The sequence below is a fragment of the Budorcas taxicolor genome, chromosome 21, assembly GCF_023091745.1.
Source record: "Budorcas taxicolor isolate Tak-1 chromosome 21, Takin1.1, whole genome shotgun sequence".
In the NCBI taxonomy this organism is placed as follows: Eukaryota; Metazoa; Chordata; class Mammalia; order Artiodactyla; family Bovidae; genus Budorcas; species Budorcas taxicolor.
The window spans coordinates 68,151,867-68,168,258 of NC_068930.1; the positions used below are offsets into that span (position 1 = coordinate 68,151,867).

General features: G+C 48.5%; 1 protein-coding gene across 7 annotated transcripts in view; it reads right to left on the reverse strand.

Moving 5' to 3' along the window:
• The window catches only part of SETD3 (SET domain containing 3, actin histidine methyltransferase), a 77,308-nt gene that overhangs the window by 42,472 nt on the left and 18,444 nt on the right, over positions 1-16,392 (reverse strand). For all 7 annotated transcript variants that reach the window (XM_052659698.1, XM_052659693.1, XM_052659696.1 and 4 more), the window contains 3 exons: positions 14,403-14,551; positions 11,866-11,938; positions 11,302-11,558 (listed from right to left, as the gene is read on the reverse strand). In XM_052659698.1, the coding sequence (XP_052515658.1) occupies positions 11,302-11,558; positions 11,866-11,938; positions 14,403-14,551 (479 nt within the window). The remainder of the gene's footprint in view (positions 1-11,301; positions 11,559-11,865; positions 11,939-14,402; positions 14,552-16,392) is intronic.

Consider the following 16,392-nt stretch of genomic DNA (forward strand, 5'->3'; position numbering starts at 1 on the left):
ATGGAATAAGGGCAACAGAACACGGGCCCCTCTGACCGCTCTCTGAAGGTCACTATCCTGTTTTCTCAGAGTGATCGTCCTCGCCACCTCACTCCATGCAGGTCTGTAAGTTCACTCAAGCTCACTCTTCCACTGGGTATTAAAGCACAGCGGAGGTGGACAGTCCCAGCTGTGCTCACACATTCAGCTGCTGAGAGGCCCCAGGCTCAACTCGGGTAATAATGACATATTAATAACACAAAAACTGGTGTTACCACGGTTCCTCTGTTGTCTCCTTCCTTCTCCTAACTCCACTCTAAATGTTCCTCTCCCTGAGAGAAGGTGAGGACGATACACAGAGCGGCCATGGGATGCGGGCAGCCTGAGCCTTAATTTCCTGGGTCATGTGCAGTTACAAAAGCAGAGTGGTTCTGCAGGGAAGGAAAGGAATGGGGACATCAACATCAACCAGCACGAGTGGCTGTAGATATGCTGCTAGCATGGAAGACTGCTCCTATAAGGGTGCTTGTCAGAGGCCTCAAAACTAGAAGCAGGTTCCTGCTTTATCAGCACACTCAAGACAAAAAATAAAACTCCAAAATCCTATCCCAGAGGAGAGGGAATGTAATCATCAGATACAGATCTCAGGGGGCTTAAGAAGCAGGTTTCAAGAAAGATTTTTCTGGCGCTTTTGTTTTTAAACTCTTATTTTCCAGAAAGTTCTAATGATCAGACTTGTGGGAAAGACCCGGGACCAGTAAAGCGTGGGCCAGAGGAGGAGACAGGAATTGTAAAGAGACCAGATCTGTGGAGGCGAGGGAAGGGTCAGGCGGATCTGGGTTTCAAACCTGCTCAGCCCATATCACCTGCAAAAGGGGGTGGTACCCAGCTCTGGGGTAATGAAGCAAACTACCAACGACCTGGGGCTGGGCCTGGGGGTTTCTGCTGAATCTAATTTGATTCTGTCTCAGATTCTTATGGGAATGCAGTAGTTCCCGGAATAAAAGGGAAGAAAGCTCTCCCAGTGCTAGACACACAGCCAGCTTTGCCAAGCATGATTACCCTCGTGATGGCTCTGCTGGACTTCCATTCCTAACTCTGATCAGCAAAGCTGGAAGCTCTTCTCAAGGGGCCCAGGTGACAAGTACGGGGAGGAAGGCTGCGGTTCACGGAAGGATGGCCAGAGGGAAGCGCCAGCAGGCCAGGCAAGGGCTAGAGACAGCCACACAGCAGCCCGGAGACCCCAGAGCCTTACCTGGAAAACTCCTACAGGAGAACCCGGAGTGTGGGGCTGCCCAGCGTCTCCCCTTGTACAGACACCACAAACCAGTACCCTCCCTTCACTGCCAGGACAGAATACATGCCACCAACTGCACACAGGCATGGCTTCTCCCACTCAGAACCAAGAACACAGAGAAAAGGCATTGCACTTCCTGAGGCTGCAGAAACAAAAACTGGAAGAAACAACACGATTCCCAGAAGGTGAAGTCTGTATCTCTCTGAATTGTTATAATTTTATACAAAACAAGTAAACAACTAAAAACACATATTAGGATTTTTTTAAATTTCTTTATCTGCAGCCTGAGTTTATAAAAATGGTGAAAATTGGACATGTTTAGGACGAACAATCTACAAAGTCAGAAACCTTAAATGAGGGCATGGTAAGGACAACACTCATTCATTTAATACAGATTAACACTGCTCAAGGCCAGCTATCAGGAGCAAGCAAGGAAACGGGCCACAGCATCTCAGCGAGATAGCCAGAGGCTCTGACAAGATCACAGAGGCCCTGGAAACCCTCCAGAGGACACACAAGCCTGGAGTGATTCTCCTAAGTTCCAGTGTTTCCACAATTTTTCTAACATTAAAAGCCAAGCTGGTAAGGATAAGGGGGGACAAAAGGAGAATGAGAGAGAAGACCACCACTAGCCCCAGCAAGGGGAGAGCTGGCTGCCTGCGGCTTCCTCTGCAAGTGACCCTCTCCCACTGCTGCAAACGGTGGGGCTGAGGCAGGAAAGGGCTCCTCCAGGAATGGAAGGAACTCCAGCAGGCACCTGTGCAGGTCCAAGGGACAGCCCAGCTTTCTGAGAAATGAGAGCCCCAAAGGGAGACGAAATAAGACTGCTCTGCCCTTAAACTCTGAGAAGGCACTGGCACCCCACTCCAGTACTCTTGCTTGGAAAATCCCATGGATGCAGAAGCCTGGTAGGCTGCAGTCCATGGGGTCGCTAAGAGTCGGACACGACTGAGCGACTTCACTTTCACTCTTCACTTTCATGCACTGGAGAAGGAAATGGCAACCCACTCCAGTGTTCTTGCCTGGAGAATCCGAAGGATGGGGGAGCCTGGTGGGCTGCTGTCTATGGGGTTGCACAGAGTCAAACACAACTGAAGCAACTTAGCAGCAGCCCTTAAACTGGACCACTTCTTTGTCCCCAAAGTGAAGACCAGGAAGGGCCACGGAGGCAGACTGTGTCCCACCGGCCCCGGTTTGGGAGGGGTGGGGTCCGGCCGCACCCCACCTGCCACTGCTCGTTTGCAAAGGGGACCTGCCGCTCTCTGGCAGGGTGACTGTCAGGACCAAAGCCCTAAGGAGGGGCCCAGGGAAGGTCACCCTAGCAGGTGGCTCTGTCCCCACGAAGCATCTTCAGTAGTGACCTCAGGTCCCTGCAGCGTGCTCGGGAGCCACTCCCACCCCAGGAATGGCCAGGGCCCTGGGGCACCAGGCATAGAGCACCACTCCCAGTTCGGGAAGAGGCCCCGCTGCCTCTGGGTGCAGCTTGAGACTGGAGGGCGTCATGTTCTCCCCTACATCCTGCGTCTCCACCGAGGCCATGACCAGAGAACCTGGGTTCACCTCAATACCCTGAGCCCCTGAAGCGCCTACTCTCACCCCTGCCGTCGCCCCTGCCTCACCTCTGAGGCGCTCCACACCCCCGCCCTCTGTCAGAAGTCATGACGCTATCAGGAAGTAGGCTGAGAACCAGAGCCCCGCATAAAGAAGGCACTGGCTTCAAGGAGGAAACCCAAGTAGACCCCAGGGCAGGAGCGGGGTGTCCAGGAGGCGGTGCCCACGGCCAGGTTTTCAACTTTGTATTATGTTTGCAACTTTTTTGTAAGCCAAGAAAATCATTTCAAAATAAAAAGTTCCAGAAAAGTCTTTGTACTCCCAGGGACATTCATCCCTGTTCCCCAGGTGAGGTGCCTCACACTGGAGACCTCAATAAACAGCAGATGAATGACTCAACAACCAGGAGGATATAATGGGTGAAAACAGAAAGAAAGGGGCATGAACCCAAGGGCAGGAGGAGAGGGCAGGCGAGTTTGCCCGGGAGGGAGGACCCGGACACAGGCTTCCAGGTGGAGAGGAGAGGCCGACACAGGGGGAAGCTGGCTACAGAGACCCCCCAAGTGCTACTGGCCCGCAGCCTCAGGGACGACCCGGAATAAACCCACGCATAAACCGGGGGGGTGCCTGCCACCACCTCAGCCACCAGGAGAGGTCAAGCTCTGTGAAACGTACGCATGTCCTCCCCTGTGGTACTGCTCGGGCACACATTCACACGTGTGTGCCAAACAGCACTTGACACTCACGCACATCACCTGCAGGAGTCAAGATGTTGGACCTTTCAAGTCTGTGGAGGCCCAGGGGCTTGACTCAAGGCCGCTGCTCAGTCCTGAAGGCCTCGGCACAATCAGATTTCTCTATGCAGACGCGAGCCTCACAGACACAGGGGCAAACCCGCCTCCGGTAATGCACATCTGCGCATCCGCGCATCCCACATGGCTCTGCCAGGGCGAGGACAGCGGCGAGGGGCAGGGCTGCGCCCGGGGCTCAGCCACGTTCCCCAGGCTGCAGAGACTGCAGGGCCACCGGCCACAGGCTCTGGGGCAGCCTCTCTTCCACAGGCGGGGAGGCTGGCTGCCTGGGTCCCTCGCCACCAAGGGCCTGCGGCAGGGAAGCTGCCTGTCCAGGACGACGACCACCATCACACAGCCTCCCCGTATCCCGCAGCATGAGGCCGGTAAGGAGGAAGCCCACTGCCACCGACACACACTGTGAAACATTAAAATTCACAGCACTCGGCACACAAGTGAGCTTCCCCTCAACACCCCTCCCCTTGCATCTCTCAGATTCAACCAGCGCAAAGGAGGAAACCCAAGGAAGGTGGACAAATCACGCGTGTGATGAGATCAACCGGAAACAGTACTGTTATAGATACACCTCTATGCTGTGAAATCCCGAACACGTGAACTTACTTAAAACAGCATCCTGTTCCAAGTCAACAGCATGGGAAAAGGTGCACGTTCCAAGCGCACTCTCAACCTTGGGACAGGCTGGCGGGCCACAGCCAGGGCCTGGCCCACCATGCAGGATCTAGTCATTTCTTTTTCACTGACATGGGCAAGACACATCTGGACTATTATTCATCTATGTTGAGTCAAGGTAAGATTTTCTTCCCTTTCTCACGATCATACTGCTTCAAAATTGGGTTTAAACTAAATCCTGCTTTTTATTCCCACTGATTTCTGTCACAAAACTACTCATATATGTCCATGCAAAAGTCCCAACTTGGAGCCGAACTTTGGAATGCCCTGGCCCGTCAGGTTATTTTTACTGGTTAAAGCTCTGCAGTTTCAAAGGCCAAGTTCTGCCTCCACCACTGATCCTCTCTTCTTCCCTGGCCCCTCCTTCACAAACAGACAGAAATCCTACCACCACGCAGGTTCTCAATCCCCACGAGCCTTTTCCGGCACTTGGCTGAGCCACAATTTCTAACTTTAGCTTCCTGAGTTTGGGTGTGGACATATCTCAACCATGAAGTTGCAGTATAATGTTTCACCAGCAGGTGTTAGATCTTAACACAGGTATGCAAGAGAAAGTCCCTGAGTTTGAGGCCTTGGTTACATACTATCACCTTTGAGCCCCTAAAAGACACCTTGTACACTGCACATCTCAAGAAGAATACGATGTAGGTATAATGTAAAAACCCTGAAAAACTGTAAAGCCCAAGCCCTACTGCACAGGTGAGGCCCAACAGAGGCCTGGAAAGGCTTTTGAACCAACTCTGGGAAGCAAGCCAAATACAGAAAGTAACCTGAACTTGCAAACAGCCACACTGAAAAACCCTTGACCAACGAGAGACGCTGGGAGGCAAGAACACAGGAAATTATCTCCCTAGGTCTGGGGCAATAACAAGCAGGGAGAGAGAGACATAAAAACAAAGAATGCAGAGCAGCAGAGAACTGTAGCAGAGGAATTTGTGCTTGCTAGACATTACGCTAGGGCTAGCTTTCTTTCAGAGCAAACAAGCTGAAAGCTGAAGCGAGAGGGCTACGGACACTTCTCCGGACTCCTCTCCAGGGAGCTCGGATCGCCACCAGACACGCTGATCCGGCGTGCCTGCGTCACACCGCTGGCGCCCAGGGAGGCCGCGGCCGGCACACCCTCCAGCCAGAGGTCAGCTCAGAAGACAAAGAACGGGCTTTAGTTCAGATGCAGAGCTTAGGACAGGTCCTAGAAAATGACTTTAAATTGCAAGTCATAACAGAAAACTGTTTTGGAATTTCAGTCCCCAAATGGTAGGCCAGGGTTTGTCATTACAGCACACAGGCATGTTTCTCCGGGAACAGAGTGCCCGAGACCCTGAAAGGGGTTTAAAGGGCAGGTCACTACACTGAAAATGTTAACTGCAGGCTGCTGTAATCCTGCCCTTACCCCTGGGGGATAATTCATCGCTGAAGTAATCGGTGTGCAAATAACCAGGGGCCAAAACCCAATATCCAAGCCTGGAAAAGCATACGGTGAGAACACACGAGTAACAGCAGCACCGAGTTAACAGTCCTGTTCCCTCTTAATGATTACTGAAGACTTCTATAAGCAGCGAGAACATCCTGAAACTAGACAAACAGCGAGACTCCAAAGATGATTTTTAAAAAGATAACTGTTGCTTACACCTGTTTTTGTCATGAATTTTTATGCAAAAGCCCTCTTCTCCACAGCCCAGACCCTCTGGTTGTTTCAGCAATACATCTCATTCTGGGCTGCCTGGAGCTTTCATTGCAATGGACACAGAAATTAAATAACTGATTAAGAAATTTTCTGTGAGACTCAGAAAACAAACTTATGGTTGCCAGAGGGAAGGGACAGTTACGGCATTTGCGACAGACGTGTGCCCACTGCTACATAAATGGATAACCAACAAGGCCCTACTGCACAGCACGTGGTGCTCTGCTCAGTGTTGTGTGGCAGCCCGGGTGGGAGGGGGGTTTGGGGAGAATGGATACATGCACATGTATGGCTGAGTCCCTCTGCCATTCACCTGAAACTACCAAAACACTGCTATTCGGCTGGACCCCAATACAAAATAAAAAGTGTAAAGTGTGGGGAAAAAAGAAATTTGCTATGAAAGTTCATTCTGATGTATTTCAATCTGTGATCATCTCTTCTGCTGCCTATTTTTACTAATTTCAAGTGACTGTCACATTTGCTTTTCCTGAAAAAGAACCACCCTTAGACTGACCACACCGAGGGACTCAGGGTGTTCACTCCACGTAAAGCCGAGCTCCTCCTGCTGGATCCTGGGGGCACAGCGGCGTGCAGGGTCATGGGAGGACAGTGCTGGTTCCTACAATGCTAATCTACCTCGACAGAGAGTCACCTCACACGATTTTCAAACTGCAGCAAACAAACAACTGCATGAATTTTTAATATTTAAGGGGCTTCCCTGGTAGCTCAGATAGTAAAGAATCTGCCTGCAATGTGGGAGGCCCAAGTTCAATTCCTGGGTCAGGACGATCCCCTGAAGAAGGTAATGACTACCCACTTCAGTACTCTTGCCTGGACAGAACAGCCTGGCGGGCTACAGTTCGTGGGGTCACAAAGAGTCAGACACGACTGAGTGACTAACATTTAATATTTTAAAACATGAGATTAAAAAAAAACCAACAATAACAACAAAAGCATGAGGTATGGAAGCAATTTCAAGTTTGTAAAGAGTCACTTGGGAGGACTTCCCTGGTAGTCCAGTGGTTAACAATCTGCCTTGCCAATTCAGGGGCCATGGGTCTGAGCTCTGCTCTGGGAAGATCCCTCACGCCGCAGGGCAACGAAACCCATGCGCCCCAGTGCCCATGCTTCCCAACAAGAGGAGCCACCACAATGAGAAGCCTACACACCGTAACCAGAGAGAAGCCCACACACCGTAACCAGAGAGAAGCCCTTGCTCACCGCAACTAGAGGAAGTCTACACACAGTAACAAACACCCAGCACAGCCATAAATTAACTAATTAATTTTTTTTTTAAGTCACTTGGCTCTAGGGCCTAATTCCTGTAAGGACGCGCTTTATTATCCACACCCAGTAGGGATTTTAGTGGGAAAGTTAAACACTAACATGAGGTACTATAAGACGAAGGAGGTGCAACTTAAACAATAAAACACAAAACAGGAATGGACGAGTGCTTCCGTGACAAGTACTGCCGGATGGAGTGCCTCACACAGGTTAACTCTCTTTGCCCACTCAGCCACTGGGAGACAGATGCTGTATTAGCCCATTTTACAGAAAAGCAATCAGAAGCTCCGAGACTTGCCCAGAATAAAGCTTTGGGGATTGGAGCCCTGGCAGGCCACCTCCAGAGGCCACCCTCTCCATTACCCGGCAGGGGTGGCGTCAACCGCCATCTCCGTCGTGTTTCACACCCATAGGCACCACGGCCCTGGACTCTGCTGAGGGCTTTGCTGAACAACCCAACCTGTGCTGACAACAGTTATACTGCAAAGTGGTCTTCTACTTTCCCAGATTAGGGGGCAAACACAGAGGGGCAGGCTAAAGCAACTAATGCTGAACCACGTTTAATTTAGCTAATGAATATATTTATTAGGATTTCTCTGCTCTTCCCCAGTAGCATATTGTATACCTACCAACCGTGGAGCGGGGGGAGGCGGGTTGCTCATCTTCCACTGTCATATCTTTTTCCCTTTTCATACTGTTCAGATGTGAGAGTTGGACCACAAAGAAGGCAGAGCACCAAAGAGCTGATGCTTTCGAACTGTGGTGCTGGAGAAGACTCTTGAGAATCCACTGGACAGCAAAAAGATCAAACCAGTCAATCCTAAAGGAAATCAACCCTGAATATTCACTGGAAGGACTGAAGCTGAAGCTCCAATACTTTGGCTACCTGATAAAAGCCAACTCACTGGAAAAGACCCTGATGCTGGGAAAGATCAAAGGCAAAAGGAGAAGGGGGTGACAGAGGATGAGACTGTTGGATGGCATCACCGAGTCAATAGACATAAGTTTGAGCCAACTCTGAGAGACAGAGAAGGACAGGAAAGCCTGGTGTGCTGCAGTCCATGGGGTTACAAGGAGTCGGATGCGACTGAGCAACTAAACAACAGAAGTCTGGACTTCAATTCAGGTCTGTCACCACAGAGCTTGAGTTTCTTCTGTGCAGCCTCTCTCGCAGGCAGATCATCTCACTGCTGCTTCGACCCTTCCTGAGACCACCCTAGTGAGGGCAGCCCCATTTGGGGCACGAGGTCCTTCCCGTCCGTCGGTCCACTGCCCTCTTGCTGACTGAACTCTCACAGCTCATGCGGAGCAGTGATGGCAGTCCACCAGACAGAGTTCACTTTCAAAATGCAATTACAAGGGTCTCATCTTGACTCCCTAACAACTCAAACATCTCCAAACCTAGTTACAGACTTGTAAATGTTTAAAAAGAAGTGATGTTTGTTAAATGACAGCAACAGAAAAGCACTTCAAACATACTCCCCCAGCCACAGCCAGCAGCTAATGCCGGGGGGCTGGGGGGCAGGGCTGGCAGTGGCCCAGGAAGACTTTCCGGCCTACCAGCCACCCACGCCAGTCAGGCCCTTCCAATCACTAGGGATTCTGGAATCACACTGGTGTCTGAGGTGCTGTGCTCACTGCAGAAACACAAAGCAGGGTTCTCTGCCTCCGCACTACTGACATCTGTGCGGGACGACTCCTCGTTCGGGGCTGCCCTGTACATCGCAGGGCCCCCCACCCCCACACTCCACCCCGCCAAACCTAACAACCAAAATCATCACCACACACTCTCTCAAGGACAAATGCCCTTTGACCGCCCAGCTGAGAAGCACTGGTGTAGAACAGAGGAACCTGTTATATGGGCACAAATACCCTTTGCTCTCTCTTCAGTTTGATACTTTTGACAGCCAAGAAAAACACGGTTTTATCTCACCCTAAATATTTTTAAACTTTATAATTCTGTAATGTTTTTTCTTTTTACCTTTTGACCCCCTTCGTCCTTTTCAAAATCATGACCATTATTTTTCAAATACTCAAGACTGACTTAATTATGCAAAAAAGCCAACATTTGTCTGATGATTATAATTTCACATTTGATATATCCTGGTTCATGATTATTAGCTAAATTTTTCAATAAAAAGGAATAATAAATAAAGGAAATCCCATGGACAGAGGAGCCTGGCGGGCTACAGTCCTGGGGGTCGCAAAAGAGTCAGACACAACTTGGCGACTAAACAACAATGACAATAAGGAATAGTGATAAATAGATCCATTAATGCTTTAAGATTGTGGGTTTTCTTTTTAAGGATATTTGGATTCATTATAATTTATACAAACTGTTCTTGTTAGTTATGTGAGAATTTTACTATTCTTAGAAAAACCTCTGAATTAAAGTTTATTTCTAGAATGTTCTCTACTTCCTAAGATATTCACAATAAATACAACTTACTACCTAGACTGCGGTATAATTCAGTCGCCTCAGCATCACCTAAGGGGGTTTATTTCAGAGGGTTGTTAAGAGAGTATTTTAGTGACTCAGTCTTTAAAAATCTCATTGCCTAAGCAAAACTGCACTACTTCATTAAGACTGAAATCAACAGACTGGTGAGCGCAATGAGAACCCAGGGATCATTCTGCCAAGCCAGCTGTCAGGAGACCCAGCATAGTTCCAGAATTCCTGACCTGACCGCGGAAGCGCTACCTTCCTTCCCTCTCAGGGCAAGCCGCTGGCACTTGCCATCTAACTGCCCCGACATGAGAAACACATTCATGGAAAGAGCTAGTTTCCAGGTTGCTGCCTAATGATAAGACATGACAGAGGCTTAGACCTGCCAGGGTCAGCTTCACATTTAATCACTAAGACACACGAATAAGAACTAGGAACAAAAGCACAACCCTTTCAGGTCATGAAGAACCACATCAAACTTCAGACTGCAGGATTGTAGGTGCAAAGTAACTGAATAACCAAAATTTTGATTGGGCTCCATCAGTATTTTTTCAAGTCAAGCACACCTGAAGTAAACAATGTATAGATACTGTATGATAATTCTTAACAACTTCCTGAAGTTTAAAGTTTAGAAAAGCAGAGATTTCTACTTGAAGGTAAGAGTCATACAGTTTTTTAATATATCTGAAGTATCTGACCCACTGAAGGATGTAACTTTTGAGTGCAATATTCCTGTGCAGTAAGCATGCTGAATAGACAAACATTTGTTTCCTGTTGCAATGAAATGAGATCACACTTTCTTGCAGATGAAACACAGCAGAGACAGACCAGCTACAGGAACAACCATATCAAGCGTAATTCAGGTTATCAAATTGCCCAAAGGAAAGAACAGGGAGCAGCTCATCTTTCACTGGCCACTCATGAGGCCCAGAAGCCCAGGAGCTGATTTGTGGGCAAATGAGAAACAGGGCGCATCGGGAAGCAGAGCCCCGCCCCTTCTCAGCTCCAAGGGAGCCGGGACGCTGGCCCCCCATCTGAGTGCTGATCAACTTGAACAGAAAGCAGACGCTGGGATGCTGGCTGAATCGCTGCAACACAGTAAGGAGCAGAGAGGCGAAAGCAAACGCTCAACACCGCGTAGAGACTTCTGCGTGACACTTCCACTCAGAACTACTTCCAATTAATACAACACAGCGCACACTTGGAAAAACATAAAGAAATCAACTGTCAGTACTTTACTACTAATGTATATATGAAGAATCCATAAAGGGACTTTCATTTTCTTGGAAGATTTAAACTTGGAGCATCTTCTTGTATCAGACAGACTTGAGCGACTTCTAACATTCCAAGGTTATCTTCTGTCTCCAGAACAATGTCATGACTTTCATGAGATGGGAGTAACCGCTGCTTGTTTTCACAGTGGGCACCGAGGCTATCAGATGTATTCCAACCACATTTCCGTGACATGCGGTAAAAACAGAAACATGCCCTCCATGCCTCTTCCCTTAGAAAGCAAAACTCTTCAGGGCAGCACTCAAGCACTCAGTTCCCCTCCTCCCCTGCGCTGCCAGCACCTGCTCACCTGGATGACCTTGTAGAAGTAGGCGTACTGCCGCGCCGTGTTCTTGTACTGGCTAAAGACGTCGTGTATGGCCTGTGTGGACTGCAGGTAGCGAACCTCATCCTCCTCGAAGTAGAGGGGGGTGTCGTACTCGCTGGGGAGGGTCTGAATGTAAGGCTGCCAGAACGAGTTAGGGTCGGCCCGCTCACACAGCAGATGGAAGGCCAGTGTGATGTTTCCCATGGCTTGAAGAATCCGGTCTTGAGAATACAAGGGTCCTGAATTAACCCAGAAGTTAACAGGATTAGTGCCGCAAACTGCTTTACAAAGTGTTCATTTCAAAAGATACATTAAAGTTATAGAAGCAACCCGAGAGCCTCATAACATTTAGAGTTTAAGTGCCCCATTCTTTTGCCATTCTTCAACTAAGTCAAATTACGAGTGTGGAAAACACTTCATGGGGACTGTGGGAAATATCTCACTAGTTGAGAAAACAACCAAAGATGGTCCTTAGCCCTACAAAATGAAATTTTATATATTTTTATCATTTTTGCTCTCCTTTCAATGAACAGAAATTATTCTCACCCAACACTGAATTTTTAGCAGATTCAACGGTCATTAGTAATTTTCGTGGAACCCATAAAAATAATTCTTCTGCCTAGGAGGAAAAAATAAGAAGACTAGAATTACCAAAACATGTTACAATTGTCAATCCAACCACATCCATGGTCAGAAATCCAGTCACAAGGAAACACAACTTAAAAGTTGCCAATTGGCATTTCATTTCTAATTATCAAACATACTTCTAAATATAAATATTTGTATTATAGTTTAATGAGTATAGGCATGATCTTGAATCCTGTATCCAAAGAAATGGAGAAGAAAATGGCAACCCACTCTGATATTCTTGCCTGGAGAATCCCATGGACAGAGCAGCCTGGAAGGCTACAAGCCATGGGGTCACAAAGGGTCAGACACGACTGAGCAACTAAACACCACCACCCAAAGAAAAACTAAAGATACTGAGAAAAAAATGAAAACAGCAGCTTTCAGCTTGACTGTGAAGCAAACAGAACAATGTGGGCTAGAGCACAGGGTGCTTATTTACTCTTCTGTTTAACAGATTCATCTGTTTCTGGCTGTGCTGGGTCTTCGTTACTGTGTGGCTTCTCCCTAGCTGCGGTGCGTGGCTTCCCACCGCTGCGGAGCGCGGGCTCTGGGGCGGCAGGCCTCAGGAGCTGCCGCACAGCTGGCCTCAGGAGTGGCGATGTGCAGCCTCTAGAGAGCTGGCTCAGTGGTTGTGGCACGTGGGCTTAGCTGCTTTGCGGCATGTGGGATCTTCCTGGACCAGGGGTTGAACCAGTGTCCCTTACATTGAAAGGAGGATTCTTAACCACCCTGTTTATTCACTCTGCTATACTTACATTAATTCTAAAAACAAAACAAAATCCTACCTCCCACAAAAAGCCTAACCTGCCAGTGTGAATCACTGCTGAGTTTTTGAGGCCAGAGTAACCTTCCCCTACATGCTTGCCCTCAAAGCACAGTTAGCACAGTTACCAGTGAGAGCATACGCCCATAAGACATGTTTTGGTTACTGATTTTTTCCAACAGCATTACCTCACTGTCTTGGCAACATGAAGGCTTGGGTTCAGGCAGTCCTGCGTGCGTGTCTATACTGCCTAAAGCGGGTTCAGGCAGTCCTGCAGGCGTGTCTATACTGCCTAAACCGGGTTCCGGCAGCGCTGCACGTGTGTCTATACTGCCTAAAGCGGGTTCAGGCAGTCCTGCGTGCATGTCTATACTGTCTAAAGCATGGACACTGTCGTGGTGCCCGACAGAGGTGATGGCGCCACACAGGAGCATGCCTATGTCCAAGCTCATCAAGATGTGTTCATCAAAGATGTGCAGTTTTATGTATCAATTATGCTTCAGTAAAGCTTAAAAAATAAAACTCATGCACACCATGAAGACACCAGCACCAAGACATTGCAGGCAGCATCCATACCCCCAGGGCTGCTCTTCTGAGACATCTGTCTGCTCAGACCTCTCACCAGCATCTCCCGTTCCCTTTCACGTGTGTCTGGTCCCTTACTATACATTGTAAGCAGCATGAAGGGAAAAAGCCTGGTGTTTGGGGAAGCATGGTATGATGATAAACAAGGGACTATTCACATACTAGCTATTCAACAGTTATCTAATAAAACAGCGTATGGCTTATCAATGTATCATTGAAAAGTAAACTACAACTTGACCAAAAACGTTGTTGGGAGTTTGAGGGGACCCAAATAAATAACATCCATTTCCTCCACCTAAATTCTGAACAGACTGAGAGAGACACAAGAATACAACAGATGGTCACACAAAATGTCACCTACGGAATCCCAGAATTAGACTGACTCCCCCACCTAGTTACAGGCAGGACTGGAGCCCCACGGGCCTCCCCTGTAAACTCCCAGGGTGGTAGGTGGACACACATGGCAACCAGCTCCATGGAGAAAAAGGCCAGTTCCTTTTTCCAGAACCGTCAAGACTGCTATGCCTCCTCTCTAGGAGAGGCAGGAGTGAGTGCCAGAGGGGGGCCTGGAGCTGGTCAGGGAGGCCACTGCTCCCTTAGCTGCTGGGAGGCTGCTGTCAGGGAGGCCGCTGTCAGGGAGGCCGCTGTCAGGGAAGCCACTGGTCCCTTAGCTGGAAGGAAGGATTGAGGCTGGAGAAGAGCACGTGTCCCTTCTTTCCCATCGCCTCTGCAGCTGCCATCTTAGTAAGTGCTACCTCCAGGCACTAATTATCCATCCAGAAAACAGGTCTCCACCCTCAACACTGCCGATCCTCCACCCCACCTTGCATCCAATCCACCACAAGGTCACTGGTTAACAGTACAGTTTCAGGGATGACTTGGAAGGGGCTGCCTTGAATCCCGAGTCGAGGCTCCTCCGGACCCATGAGACCAGCTAGGAGACTGCAGGGCAGGGAGGGGGCTGTGGACTGCACCGCCGAGGTGCCCACAGGCTGGGAACTCAGCCCAAGGCATCTGTCCCCAGGTCCTGGGCCCTCCACACCACACACCATCCAAACACTGAGCTCCCCGCCCACCCAGACCCACAGCTTACCTACAAACTCACCTTGATATCTCTTGTTGCTCTCAAACCGAAGCCCTCTTCTTTGAAGTTCACCATTTCAAAACCCTCAACAGAGGCTCCATTTTCAGAGGCCCATTTCATTAGATCAGGAAAGTAATCTTCTCTTTTTCCATCAAAAGTAACAGACAGACCTATACTCATCCAGGTGTCAGAAAACAAGAGCTACTTTTAGGACATGCATCAGTCACGCTGCCACAGAAAATAAAAAATAGACTATTGGAACTAACTACCTGGAAATAGTAATAAGACTTCAATCTCAAAAAAAAATAGAAATTGATCACCAGACAGTCACAGTGCATACCTTAACTAGTGACAGGAAAGGCAAGTTAAAACACTAACTGCCCCTGCTGGTTACAGAGAAATAGCTGCAGATCCCAGGTAACATGAACACTGGCTGTTAGGTTCTATCAGGTGCTATCAAGGGATGGTATCATGGGAAGCCTTCTGACCATGCAGGTTTCCAGAGCAACCTGCCCTCTCTCATATGCACACTCAAAACTCCCACAGACACCAAGATCAGCAATGCACACATGTGCACGAGGAGACGTGTGGAAGGCGAGCCCTAGACCCCGATTAAGAGCACAACTGAGCTCTGTATTCCACCCAGCATCTAAAATGAGCAGGACCCATATGTATCACTGTGACTAAAACAAAACCTCACAATGGTTTTTTTTTTTTTTTTTGAAGATGCAATAGTATGACACCATTTAAGTAAACTGTTAAAATACCAATTAGTACCATCTATTTGTATGGGGTTAGAAATGAAGCAGAAACACATTCACTGGAAAGACAAACCCCCTGGGCCGGGGGGGTAGGGGAGTGGCGGGAATGGGTGGAAGTGTGTGGCTTCAGCTGTTCCTGAGACACCTCCTTTCTTAAAAACAAACGTAAGCACCAATCAAAGCACAGAGGGAGGGGAAGAGATGGGACCAGCAGGTGCGACGGAAGGAAAGAAGAGCCTGACCTGACAAGACTCGGGCCCGTGTCCAGATGACACAGTGGATGCTTAGGGGCAATCTCCTGGGCCTTGGAGCACGTTTGAAATATCAAAAAAGGTGAAAAGCCATGCATAGGAAAAATCATCATTTTTTTGAGGAATAAGGAGAGAACAGAAACTTTAACCACATGAGATGCTGGGCGTGGCACCCAGCCCAGGGCCTGTGGCCAGGTCCCCAGGACACAATTCACGGTTAACTGGATCCCAGGGCTGTGCCAGGAGAGATCTGCTAACTGGAGAAAACTGAGTTTGTGAGGGATACTCTAAGACAAAATGCACTCTTCCCTTACTGAGAACAAATGAGTGCTCTAACTTCAGTGCCAGCGGTAGTAAATGATCTCTACTCAGGACAGACAAGAACTTTTTGGCAATCAACGTGGTGAGCCAGGATGAGCACAGTGTACAAATTAGCGCAAACAAACACATTCTAGAAGAGCCGGTCCCCACAGAGGGTCTGAGACCATTCCACCTGAAGCCTGCATGTGTGCAGATACTACAGGAGAGCACCAACACTCAGCAGCTACCAGCGCAAGGGAAAAACCAGCCTCCTTCCCACTTCCATGGCAATAAATAAAAAGGGAGCCGAGTTCTTTCATCCTTTTAAATGCAGGCTCCTTACTGTGTTTTCTCCTTCCACTTTCCCTGTGGCCTGCATACAAATCTATTTTTTGTGCTTTACAGCACAAAAACAATAGGTATATTGAAGCAGCTTTTCCAAATTGACACTTGACCCTGTTGCCAGCCTGGCTGAGAATCATTAAGATGCCTACTGAATACACCCTGGAAAAACACAGCTTGAGAAATATAACTAACCCTCTCATTCAATCAAGACAGATTTGAGTTCATCATAAATCTTATTTAACAAGACACTAATCAATCTGGATATATTTGTGTGGTGACCATACAACATCATGTACTGACCTGAAACCCTGAAGGAAACACAGGATACCAAAACAGATTTAAAAACCTATTTCA